The 13,257-nt window shown below is 47.3% G+C and overlaps 1 protein-coding gene across 2 annotated transcripts; it reads right to left on the minus strand.

Annotated features, from left to right (window-relative positions):
* Window positions 1-282: 282 nt before the first annotated feature.
* rtn4ip1 (reticulon 4 interacting protein 1) lies at window positions 283-13,231 on the minus strand. Of its 2 annotated transcripts, XM_052086696.1 has the most exons (10): window positions 13,023-13,231; window positions 12,729-12,910; window positions 11,564-11,715; window positions 5,614-5,682; window positions 5,385-5,509; window positions 5,240-5,288; window positions 5,023-5,159; window positions 3,490-3,673; window positions 782-874; window positions 283-440 (listed from the first exon to the last, which is right to left on the minus strand). In XM_052086696.1, exons 2-10 carry the CDS (start codon window positions 12,874-12,876, stop codon window positions 315-317), a joined length of 1,083 nt encoding a protein of 360 aa, XP_051942656.1. In that variant the 5' UTR covers window positions 12,877-12,910; window positions 13,023-13,231; the 3' UTR covers window positions 283-314. The 2 variants fall into 2 exon arrangements, with proteins under 2 accessions (XP_051942656.1, XP_051942655.1); XM_052086695.1 differs by having other exon boundaries at window positions 12,729-13,231.
* Window positions 13,232-13,257: the final 26 nt, after the last annotated feature.

The following is a 13,257-nucleotide window of genomic DNA, read 5'->3' on the forward strand; positions in this document are numbered from 1 at the left end:
ACCCCTGACCTGGGTGATGTTGGTTTCAATTCAGGCTCAATACCTGTGAAGAGGCTACACTACGACAGTAATGATTACTGATCTGTCAAAGATTTTTTTGGGGTGGGAGGGGGATACACAAACTGCAGTATAAATGAACAATCAGGATTTAAAATCAACACTTTAGGATGAGGGGGGGAAAAAACATTTTCAAGCATTTTTTCAGGTAGAAGGTTTAAGGTCTTTACACTCAATTGGAGCAAACACATCCAAGCTTCATGCATCTGACACGAGTACCCGGTATTTAATTTATCTCTTTATTTATTCATTTGGTGCTACGCGCCATCTGTTCCCTTGTTGATCTGGACCACAGTCTTTCCTCGAGCATGACCCTTCTCCACCTTTGCAAAGGCCTGAGGAACCTGTGCAAAGCTGAAGGTTTCTTCGACAACCGCATGGATCTGCAAACGAAGCCAGCACAGGCAAAGTGAGTTGTGACATCTGTAGACTAATCTGATGCCTTTTAAAAAAAAATAAAATAAACAGGCCTGCACTCTGTAAACATTAGCAAAATGTATTTCAAGTGTTACTGGAAATGATAATCACGCCAAATTATTGTAACAAGAAATTAATTACAGTTAGTCAAACATTTTCAATTGATGAATGGGTATCTGGGCTGCACGGCATCTATGTGGTTAAGTACGTCTACCCTAACTTGGTTTGAATCTCAACTCACACTCGCTTGCATGCTTCATCAGAACAAAGTCACACAACAAAATTGAAGTACAGTATGTTGGCACACCTGTCCTGAATCTACCATTTCCCTTATTTCATCCAGTGCTGAACCGCTCGGTGCAAAGAATCCCCAACGGTAGTGGACCCCCTTAACAAGGTGCTGCAAAAGAACAGAATAAGTACATGAAGAGCGACTTTTAATTTGTGACAAAACATTTTCCTTCAGCAGGTTACAGTCAAAAAAACGAAAGCTGATTGGTGTATGCTAGATGATGATAAAATGACAACTCCCTCCCTGCTGTACTCCAAAAGGGATTTCCAAGCATTTATGAGTGTGCCAGGAGGCATTCCGTGAGAAATGATTTAATTTCACTTCATTGGGTGACCTTTGCCTCACATAGCGAAAATCTGACAGTACTTGACGCCACACCTAAAAAAGGTTTATAATTGCCTGTGGATGCCACAAGATGGTGCCAAGGCACTACTTGTGTCAACATGAACACACATGGTAGCTCCTTCAGCCAGAGACTGTTACACCCGCACTGCAAGGAGAGATACCGACGCTCGTTCCTACCGACTCCTCTCAGGCTGATGAATAAAAAATAACAATCTTAATAATAATAATAATTAAATGATGTGAATGAAAATTGTAAATAGTACTGCGATTTATCCATTTGTGTTCATATTGTATTTAATTGAAAGATGTTTGTTGTTTTTTTTTTCTCTTTCCCCTTTCTACATACATTCTTGCTGCTGGAGGCTGTAAATTTCCCCAGTGTGGGACGAATAAAGGATATCTTATCTTGTGAAAATTATCCACTGACTTCAACCTAGGGCATTGGTACTAAGATGCCAAATGATGGCGCCAAAGTACTACTTTTCCTGCTTCGGACGCGTGTTTTGAATTGAATTTATCATACCTGTACTTCAATAATTCCTGAACAATATAAAAGGCACAGAGTAGAAACAGAGTAACATCAATCAAAAATTGTGGCGTGGAGGGGGGGGGATCCTGTGCAGAGCTAAGAGCAAATTTTCAATCAAAGAATTCCTGGCTGTCGCCAGTGCAATAATGAGGATCTAGCTGCTGACATACTAAGACTTCCTGTGTTGCTTTCCACTAATACCAGTCACCTGAGCTTTGAGTTGGATGCACTGGAGCAGCTTTCTGTTGTTATCCATGTAAACGGCATTACAGACAAGTGTCAACTTTTGATAGCAGGGTGCGGTCACCTACTCGTGACAAAAGAAATGAATTAATGTGTATGTGTCATGTAATATGTGCCCTTCAGGTACGCGGGAAAATAAGGACACTGGGGAAATGCTGCCGCTCATACGCGGAATAAGAAGCTGAGCAATATGGAGAGGACGTTTGACTGATCAAGCAGCCAATTTAAAAAGATTGTGATGGTGAAGGCAAGTGAAATGACAGATGAAGGTAGGAGCAGTATGAAACAGACGCTGTTGATACACACAAAAAAAAAACATGCTAATGTGTGTGCTTTTGGAACGAGGCAATATCCAACTACACCTGTTCTCTGAATCGCTGCTTGAATCACATTCTTTTCATAACTGATCAACGATGGATTCAACTGTATTACACTAAATAGCAAGTATATTCAATTCAATGCGATATTTCAAATTGACGGTGGCACAGTTGAAATAAAAAAAAAAGCAAATCTAGTTAAACAGTACAATACCTTAACAACTGCAAATTGACATCTATATTTTGTTTTGTAAATGTTGATAATATGCATAATGTCACGGTGCCGAACAATAACAATTATCAACCTTCCACTGCAAGGAAACCAATGGGAATTGACGGTGGCCGAATGTTGTGAGGTTTGCTGCCGCCATCTTGAAGTAGGTTGCGATACCGCGTTTCTCCCTCGGGCACTCAAAGCATTTCACTCTGTGACCTCACAAATAAAGGATATCTTATCATGGAAGAAGGAATATGGTTGGCTGAACTGAGATTAACAGGCAACACAAGCATGGCGAGGTCACGTGACTGATATCGTCTTTATTTCGATATTAAGATTTTGAATGTTCATCTGTCAGTTTCAATAAGATACAGGTAGAGCATCCAGCCCTTGCTACTATGAACACTAAGCCACTTGATATCATAAAGTACGAACGTCATGGACACAGATGCTGCTGTGGTAAACTTTTGTCAAGTTGTCTGATTTGTATTATTTTCTTCTTGTGTGATGCTTCTCTATGTTAATAAAATAAATAAATATTTGTTAAGTTTGTTTATGTTTTAAGGGATCATCCGCATTATGGAGAAGTGACTTTTTAAAACCGTAATTGGTTGTGTAGTAGCAGCTGTGTGTCTGGAGTGTCTGACCGTCCACTAGGGGTGAAAGTAAATATTTATTTACCTAGTTATGCGTATTTCAACCTAATTCCGAAAACGTTTGCAACATTTGATTTGGCGCGTTTCCATCTTCCCACCGAATGTTTCCATCCGTGACATGACAAGCATGGCTGGGCCAAGATCCACAGCCACTTTGGATCCGAAGCAATGGGTTATAAATGTAGGTTAGTGCTCCTAACTATTTAATGTGATATTCACATACGAGGAACGACCTTATTACTCATTCAAATAAGGCACAGCAAGGCAGTTTTAATCATATAGCACATTTCATACACAAGGCAACTCAATGTGCTTCACACAAAGACAACACCTACAAGCATTTACAAACACAGTTAAATCATACAAAGTAATTAAAATGTAAACATTGTTTTTAAGGATATTTTGTTTTTTCCTACCTTGAGGGCCTTTCTGGCCACAGTGGCTGTCGTCTGCAGCATTCCATCAGCAATCCCAAGGGTGTCAGTGTTTTGGAAGAAGGGTGTAACTAGGGTGACGTACTTGGCGCCACACCATGGCTTGAGCAGATTCAGCGCCCAGCGTTCTGTGCTGTCTCCGATGTTATCCAGGATCAGATCAAACCTTCATGAGGAGGAGGAGCAGGAAAGGAGGAAAGAGAGGCATCAGTCAATTCACCAACACATCCAAGTTCCAAATCCAAAGTTCATGCCATACAAGGTCAGCAACAAAGCAAAGTGAATCAATCCGTCATCACCCAACACAAAAAAGCTCAGTGATCGCAACGCAAACTGTTTTTGGTTTTAGTGTTCTCCACGTATGGCTGAGATGTGATTTTTTTTTTAGATAATTACTTTAGTTCTGAGTAGATTAGTGACAGACTACGCTGCCTACAGTTTATGTCCTCATCGTAGGAATGCAAGTGGTAAAATGGGCTGCCATTTATATCGTGCTTTTCTACCTTTGGTACTAAAAGCGCTTTACACCGTTTCCTCATTTTACACCTACATGAAGGCGAAGGTTGAATACCGGAGAGTGCACTGCTTAGAGCTGTTGAACTGCCAAGCAAGTTAGCATTTTGCATTAGCCAAAGTAATAACACAACCACCAGTCACCGGATTGACTAGCGATAATTCTTCCCCCCCCCCCATCTGTCGGAGGATCCCTTCTGCCAACTTAAAGCAACCTGATGGAGGAAAATTTAGAAAGAGTTGTTTTCAAGATGATTTATTATGTTTAATTCTGCATTTATATTTCTGTGCGAAACGTGGTCAACGCTACATGGCTCCAAGGAGCCTACGGTTTACAGTGGACGATCAGATAAGTGCAAATCAACGGAGGTGACCCTTTTGCATTTCTCAAGATATGCTGAATTGACGTATCAAAAGAGCTTTGACGTATTAAAATTGTTGATCAGGCTTATGCATTTGCTGAGGATGTGATGAAATATTAAAAACCATATACTTTGGAGTGAAACTCAGGATGGGGCCAGTTTGCTGAGACCCCAAACTTCCCCTAAGTGGCCTCACCTTCCTGTAACCTAGTGACCTCAAGAGCAGATAAAAAAAGAGGTTTAGGGAGGGGCTGCTTTAGGACAGCTGAGAGAAATGTGCGCAGCCTTCTTCCTACTCTCCTCGCAAACAAAAACAACAGAGACCTCTCCTCTCTTCCTTTATATAAATGCATATTTGTCAATTTATATTATAAACCTGACACAACCCTTATGTAGTTGCACAGTGAACAAAAGCAAGCGAAACACGCGGCGCTATCCGATATTTCATGTTCATGCATAACAGTGCTAATCTATCATTCGCTTTTCGAAAAGCAAAAGGTATTTTTACTTTTTTTTGTTTTTACTCAGATTTTTGTGAAAACAAAAACAAAAAGGAGATTTTGTTTTAAGGCCACATTTCCCAGTTCAGTCAAGCCCTCCCGTACAACACGGAATGAAAGTTTCGTGCTTGTCCTCTCACTTGTCCAGGGCAGCGAGCGGCACCTCAACAGGCCCAGCCGTGTAGTCCACCACGTGGTCCGCGCCGAGCCCCCTGACAAAATGCTCGGCATTCTGGGAGCATGTTACGGTCACATGGGCTCCCCATGCTTTCAGCATCTTAAACAATAATAAGTCTCAACATTATTTGATATTAGATTAAGCTATGGGTGAGACTTCATAGCAATCTTCCACTCAACCTGAATGGCAAATGTTCCCACTCCTCCAGACCCGCCAATGATCAAAACACTGTGACAAAGAAAACAGGGAATATGAGACTGTGTGTGTGTGTGTGTGTGTGTGTGTGTGTGTGTGTATGTGTATATTGGATGCGTATTCCCTCACCGTTTCTTGGCACAGTTGTCTTTTGTGAGCCCGCCGGTGTTGACAAGCGCCGACCAGGCCGTGGTCGCCACGTAAGGGATGGCTGCAGCCTCCGTGTGGCTCAACGATTTTGGTTTGAGGGACACCTGAGTATGCCAGTGCAAACAAGTAAAAACGCACACGTTTAGCCTCCGTTGCATGATTCCTCCGAGTAAGTTCCTCCGTTGCATGATTGTGACATGATTCTGACCTCATTGGCACTCAGCACAACAAACTCAGCCAAGCTTCCCCGCTTCCAAGGTGGGATGGCAGCCCACACCTGTTGAGAGCACACAATCTCTAACTTTATCTTTGACTTAATGCAAAAGTGGAGTGCCTTTTTAAGGAATCTGTTCAATGATGCCATTATGTGATTTTTTTTTTTTTTTTTTGGCGGGAGAGGGCGGGCTCTATTTTCAAGAAAGAAAATATGATGCTCATAGAAATGTAAAAATGAATGATTTTCATTGGAATATTTACTTACCAGTGCCCTTGAATCAGTTTTTTTTCCTTGGGTATTTAAAATGAAAAACCTAAACCAATGTAAATTAAACAAAAATAAGAAATCAGGAATCTAAACATGTTTTAGGTTTTTAATTTAGATACAATTTGTAGTTCAAAGAATTAATTTTAATTCTATATATATATCTATGTATTAATTTAGGAATTGTGAGTCAGTTTATGTATGGTTCTCTCTTTCATCTTACTTAATAGCTCAATTTGAGTATAAATGTTATGCAAACAGTGTTACTGTCACGTTCCGTGCCTGCCTGCAGGGGGCGGGCTTTCTTTTCCCCGACTGCACACCTGTTGTTAATTTCGGGCTGATCACCTGCCTTTATTAAGCGACTCCGGCAGTCATCTCACTGCCGGAGAATTCCATGCCGTGCCATATTGCACCCGCGCTCGATCTCGCTATTGTCAATTGACCAGTTGCCTTTTTGCCTTACGGCCGTTATTCGCGTTTTGTTCCTAGATTTTGTATTGCTCTTATTTCCGCCAAATTCAGGTCCTCCTCGCGTCGTGTTGTTTTCCGCGAGCGTTTTCTGTTAGAGTACCCTTCTTGTTATTTCCTGGTCCTTATTTTGACCAGCGTTTTGTGTTACAGTTTTTCCCTGTCGGGCTCTTTCTGTTCTTTTTGTCATTAAAGACACTTTTTCGTTGACAAGATTTTTTCGTTGTCTGTTCTCCGGGGATCCAACCTTTATTTCATTTGTTCTGCACGAAGCGATAGCTATCGCTTCGGACAGAACGTGACAGAATTCTCCGGCCACCATGGATCCCGCAGATGTCGAAAAAATATTGTCCGCTCTTGCACGACAAGAGCAACAGATGAGTCAGCAGGGCCAAGCCATTTCGGAACTCCGAGGCGCGGTCTCCATGCTGGCTCATCGGCTCGATGATTACGAGCCTCGTCTAACACGGGTGGAGGAACGGAGACCCCATTCCTCCGGGGCCCATCCAGCCACCCCGGAAGCGTTCCCCTCTCATGCCATTATGTCGAGGGAACCATCGCTTCCACACCCCCCTCGTTATGGGGGTGAGCATGGGCAGTGTGGTCACTTCCTTCACCAGTGCTCACTCGTATTCGACCAACAGCCGTCTGCCTACGCTAATGATGCTGCCAAAGTGGCCTATATCATGAGTTTGTTAACAGGTCCGGCGGCGTCATGGGCGATTGCGACCAGCGAATCCAAGCCGAGTCTCCGATCATCGTTCCCTGAATTCGTGACAGCCTTTCGCCGGGTGTTCCACCATCCCGTGCGGGGCCGAGAGGCAGAGGGTCGGCTACTTGCCCTCCACCAGGGAAGACGATCGGTCGCCGACTACTCGATCGAGTTCCGGATTCTGGCAGCACAGAGCGGATACGATGATCGAGCATTGTGTGGACTGTTTCGACGCGGCCTGAACTCTCAGCTCAAGGACGAGCTGGCGACCCGCGACCACAGCACCGACCTGGAGGAGCTGATTGACCTCGCTCTCCTCATGGACAATCGCTTGAGGGAGCGGGGCCGGGAGCGTGGGGGAGATCGTTTCCCTTATCGACGCTCTCCATATCGTGAGGAACATCGGGGAGTATTCCGGGAGACAGCACCCGCGGCGGAACCTATGCAGCTGGGTGGCAAGGACGTTGGCGGAGAGGAAGGAAGTCGCCGTGCCAGCCGTCGTACGACCAGAGACAACACCCAAACCTCTCCTCACGCCACAACCAGTCTTCCGGGATCATCTTTTCACGTCTATCCCGAGTACTGTGAGTCACGATCCCGCGCGTTAACCCCCGAGCCTAGACAAGCCGACGCGCGACCGGGACACCCCAACAGACTGGAACTTGAGGGGGAGATATTTGGTGATTCCCGGTCGAGGCGGGTTCGGGCCCTGGTAGACTCAGGAGCAGACGATTGTCTGATGGACACCGAGCTCGCGTCCGAGTTGGGTTGTTTCTTGGAGGAGCTTATTGATAGAAAGCGGGTTCGCGATCTCGATGGGCGTCTCCTGGCGGTCGTTACGCACAGAACGGAGCCATTGAAACTGCAACTTTCGGGTAACCATGTCGAGCATCGGCGTTTTCTTATAATGCGGTCCCGCAACGCTCCTATTATCCTTGGGTTACCCTGGCTCAGGGTACACAACCCCGTAATTTCCTGGGCGCGCCCAGCAATAGATAGTTGGAGTCCGTACTGTTATCAGCACTGTTTACAGTCAGCCGTCGGGGGGTATAAACGCGTCACACCCCCCGAGGATATCTGCCTTGACGGAGTGCCGGATTGCTATCGGGACCTCAAGGGGGCTTTTAGCGAGGACCGCGCGCGCTCCTTACCTCCACACCGCCCCTATGATTGCGCAATAGACCTGCAGGCGGGCGCTCCGTTGCCGACCTCGAGGCTGTATCAGGTGTCTCGGCCTGAACGCGAGGCGTTGACGGAGTACATTAACAGCTCGCTCGCCGCAGGTCTCATTAGACCTTCGCGTTCACCGTTAGGGGCGGGGTTTTTTTTCGTGGGAAAGAAGGACAAGTCCCTGCGACCCTGCGTCGACTATCGTGGGTTAAACGAGATAACCATAAAGAATAAATACCCACTACCTTTGTTAGATTCCGCCTTCGCCCCATTGCAATCCGCCACCGTTTTCTCCAAGTTAGATTTGCGCAGCGCTTATCACTTGGTCCGTATCAGAGAGGGAGATGAATGGAAGACCGCTTTCAAGACCCCTCTAGGCCATTTCGAGTACTTAGTGATGCCTTTCGGTCTCACTAACGCTCCTGCCGTCTTCCAAAACCTCATAAATGACGTGCTAAGAGACATGATTAACATCTTCTGTTTTGTCTACTTGGACGATATATTGATTTTCTCCCGGTCGTTACAGGAGCACAAGCAACATGTTAGGCGGGTGCTACAGCGCCTATTAGAAAACCGGCTCTTCGTCAAGGCAGAGAAGTGTGAATTCCATGTTCCCGTCATCTCCTTTCTGGGGTTTATCATTGAGCGGGGTAGGTTACGAGCAGACCCCGTCAAGACACAGGCAGTCACGAACTGGCCGGTTCCCACTAATCGCAAAGAACTGCAGCGTTTCCTGGGGTTTGCCAATTTCTATAGACGGTTTATCCGGGCCTATAGCCAGAAGGCGCTCCCCTTGACCCGCCTAACGTCTATTAAGACCCCGTTCAAGTGGGATTCCACCGCGGACGCTGCGTTCGCAGACTTAAAGGCGGCGTTTACCAGTCCCCCTGTACTTCAACATCCTGACCCTGATCTTCCCTTTATTGTAGAGGTGGACGCCTCGGATTCAGGGGTGGGGGCGGTGCTGTCTCAACGCTCGCCCATCGACCAGAAGCTGCACCCCTGCGCCTTCTTCTCTCGTCGACTCACAGCGGCCGAATCCAACTACGACGTGGGCAACCGCGAACTGTTAGCTGTTGTCTCCGCCTTGCAGGAGTGGCGGCACTGGCTCGAGGGGGCAAAGGAACCTTTTACTGTCTACACCGACCACAAGAACCTTGCTTACCTCCGTACCGCCAAGAGACTAAACCCCCGTCAGGCCCGGTGGGCCTTGTTTCTCACCAGGTTCAACTTTATTCTCACCTACTCCCCCGGGTCGAAGAACACCAAGCCCGACGCCCTCTCCCGTCTCCACGACCCCACGGGAGGGGACCGGCCCCCGGAAACCATCCTCCCGGCTCAGTGCATCGTGGGGGTCGTCCAGTGGGAGGTTGAGCAGCGGATCCAGACTGCCCTGGAGGGGGTTCAGGTGCCGGCGGGGTGTCCGGCGGGGAGACTGTTCGTGCCTCCGTCCCTGCGCTCGGAGGTCCTGCAGTGGGGACATGGGTCCAAGGTGGCATGCCATCCGGGGGTGAACCGGACGGTGCAACTCGTCGCCCAGCGGTTCTGGTGGCCGGAGCTCCGGAGCGACGTGACGGAGTTCATCAGGGCCTGCACCTCCTGCGCATGCGGCAAGTCTTCCCGTCAACCTCCGGCGGGATTGCTCCAACCGTTGCCCGTTCCGCCACGCCCCTGGTCCCACATCGCTCTGGACTTCGTTACGGGCCTTCCCCCCTCCCGGGGCCGTACGGTCGTGCTCACGATCGTGGACCGCTTCTCCAAGGCGGCTCATTTTGTGCCCTTGTCCAGGTTACCGTCGGCGCTGGAGACCGCCGACCTCCTGGTCGAACACGTTTTCCGCCTCCACGGCATTCCGACGGACATTGTGTCTGATCGGGGGCCCCAGTTCGTGTCTCGCGTCTGGAGGCGGTTCTGCCGGTCCCTCGGAGCCACTGCCAGCCTGACCTCCGGCTACCACCCCCAGTCTAACGGACAGGCGGAGCGCGCCAACCAGGATCTGGGGGCGGCCCTCCGCTGTGTGTGTCTCCACCGTCCCGCATCATGGGTCGACCACTTACCATGGGTGGAGTATGCGCACAACACCCTCGTCTCCTCCGCAACCGGCCGGTCACCGTTCATGTCTGCCTACGGCTACCAGCCGCCGCTGTTCCCGTCACAGGAGGGGCAGGTGGAGGTCCCTTCCGTCCAGCATCATCTCAAACGGGCCCATCGTGTGTGGAGGGAGGCCCGGGCGGCATTGTCCCGCACGGCGTCCCGGAATCGTCAAATCGCGGATCGTCGTCGGCGCCCGGCCCCCTCCTATCTGGTGGGGCAGAAGGTATGGCTGGCTACTCGAGACCTTCGCCTGGCCGGCTCCTCGGCGAAACTGGGTCCTCGATTCACTGGTCCCTTCGAGGTTGAGGCCGTCATCAACCCGGCTGCTGTCAGGCTCCGTCTACCTCCTACCATGAAGGTCCATCCCGTCTTCCACGTCTCCCTTCTCAAACCCGTCTCTTCCAGTGACTTGGCTCCTCCTCCCACGCCGCCGCCCCCTCCGCGGGTCGTCGACGGTGACCCGGTGTACACGGTTCGTGCCATCCTGGACTCTCGGCGCAGGGGCAAGGGCTTCCAATACCTGGTCGATTGGGAGGGCTACGGGCCTGAGGAGCGGCAGTGGGTGCCTCGCTCCTGGATCCTTGACCCGTCCCTTCTGCACGACTTCCACACCGCTCACCCTTCCAAACCGGGAGGTCCGCCGGGAGGCGTCCGTTGAGGGGGGGGTACTGTCACGTTCCGTGCCTGCCTGCAGGGGGCGGGCTTTCTTTTCCCCGACTGCACACCTGTTGTTAATTTCGGGCTGATCACCTGCCTTTATTAAGCGACTCCGGCAGTCATCTCACTGCCGGAGAATTCCATGCCGTGCCATATTGCACCCGCGCTCGATCTCGCTATTGTCAATTGACCAGTTGCCTTTTTGCCTTACGGCCGTTATTCGCGTTTTGTTCCTAGATTTTGTATTGCTCTTATTTCCGCCAAATTCAGGTCCTCCTCGCGTCGTGTTGTTTTCCGCGAGCGTTTTCTGTTAGAGTACCCTTCTTGTTATTTCCTGGTCCTTATTTTGACCAGCGTTTTGTGTTACCGTTTTTCCCTGTCGGGCTCTTTCTGTTCTTTTTGTCATTAAAGACACTTTTTCGTTGACAAGATTTTTTCGTTGTCTGTTCTCCGGGGATCCAACCTTTATTTCATTTGTTCTGCACGAAGCGATAGCTATCGCTTCGGACAGAACGTGACAGTTACATATGTGTAATGTTTGAGGCTAATAAAAATGTGTCACAATATTTTTACCTCATCCCTTTCTTGGAAGTACTTCACATCCAGGCCACACTCCATGATAACGCCAGACACGTCCCTCCCCAGGGTGAGCGGGAACTCATTGCCCCGTTGATTAATGTTCAGAGGGTCTCTCTTCATGGACATGGTTGCTGCGCCATAGCCACCTGGCATATTGCAAGACATCATTGTTGGACACAGTATTGTAGTTTATTATTCATTAAGCATTTTAGGCCAGTCATCAAAAATATCAGGGTCGAAATAATCTGGATTTGGAAATCCCATTTTTTTCTATTCAGGATCAAGTAATCCGTTTTACTTTTATGCCGGTTTTACCAAAGCAACATTGGATTGGATCACCCTAATACACCATTTTCACGATTACCAAATCCGGATCAGCAGTGCTCTTACCAGGACAATATATCACAATGTGAGTTACCAGCAATGTCAAGAACAACAGGTAGAAGAGCCAACATGGGGTCACTTGTCTTATCTTTAAGTAGACCTTGAAATGTCATTTAAGTGCAGTAAAAATTATGTTTAACAGTCAGCCATATTGTTTTGATAATAGGCTCAGTGGAAAAATACAAAAAAGATATGATTTTTCCCTTTGAACAGATTAAAAAAATAGGCAATGATAACAACAGAAAGAAAAAAAAATATCACATCTTACACCTGCCTGTATTTTTGTGAACATTAGAATCTAGTGGTTTTTGGCCCACGACATATCGCATTCCAAGAATCGGTCTGAGGGCCAAAAACTCCCAACAATTTTCTAGAAAGTTTTGTGGATGGGGAACAGCTTGCATCGCTGAATCTGCTCCCAATTTTGTTAGTACTCCCTGCTTTACATTCTATTTATTAGCCTGTAACCACTCAATCAATCAAGATCTCTAATTACATCTTTTTGATGTCGTGTAGGTCTGCTTAGGTTGGAAATAGTAACATGCCTATTTTGACAAAATATTGAAGTTAAAGCACATTTATCTGTTTGCAAATGTAGGGTGAATAAGTAAAACGTCGTCCAAAGAACAATCGTGAAGGACAGTACAAACGCCTGAAAAATTTACTTTTGCAGAGTACCGGTAACTTTAAGTATTTCTAGTACTTCGTTACTTCTGACACCACTGTCTTGCATTTAGTTACGGTTTGAATATTCAAGACTAGAAATGTCACTTGCCTCTCATGCTGACGTCAATGGGGTTAAGGCCTGCTGCAAACACTTTGACAATAACCTCATTAGGGTAGGTGATGACGGGGAAGCTGGCGTTTTTGGTAAACCGCAGGACATCATTGCCTCCATATTTATCAATGACCCATGCGGGCATGACACTATTACAGCTGCTGGATGTCTTGAAAAATCTGGAAACGAATGTCCTTGAAATGTTACGGTGAAATAACCGCCTACTATTCACCACAGGTCTAGTAGCCGCCATCTCTGGATAGTTAGATGATTATTACAAAATAGGACAACCTTTGCAGCCCTGTGGAAGGAAAGCGAGGGTTATACTTGCAACGCCATCATTGCGCTGACAGTTTCTTAAAGCAATTCTCCAATTCTTCCTTGTTCCTGTACAGATATTTGTTCTTAATTGTCACATTGAAGAAATGTAAATATATTGTCCTTTCAAAACAACGTGCGTCTCCCAAAATAAATAAATTAAAAAAGACTTCCTGAAATGAGTATGTCCAATCAGAGGCAAGCTTGC

The sequence above is a fragment of the Hippocampus zosterae genome, chromosome 14, assembly GCF_025434085.1.
Source record: "Hippocampus zosterae strain Florida chromosome 14, ASM2543408v3, whole genome shotgun sequence".
Taxonomy (NCBI): Eukaryota; Metazoa; Chordata; class Actinopteri; order Syngnathiformes; family Syngnathidae; genus Hippocampus; species Hippocampus zosterae.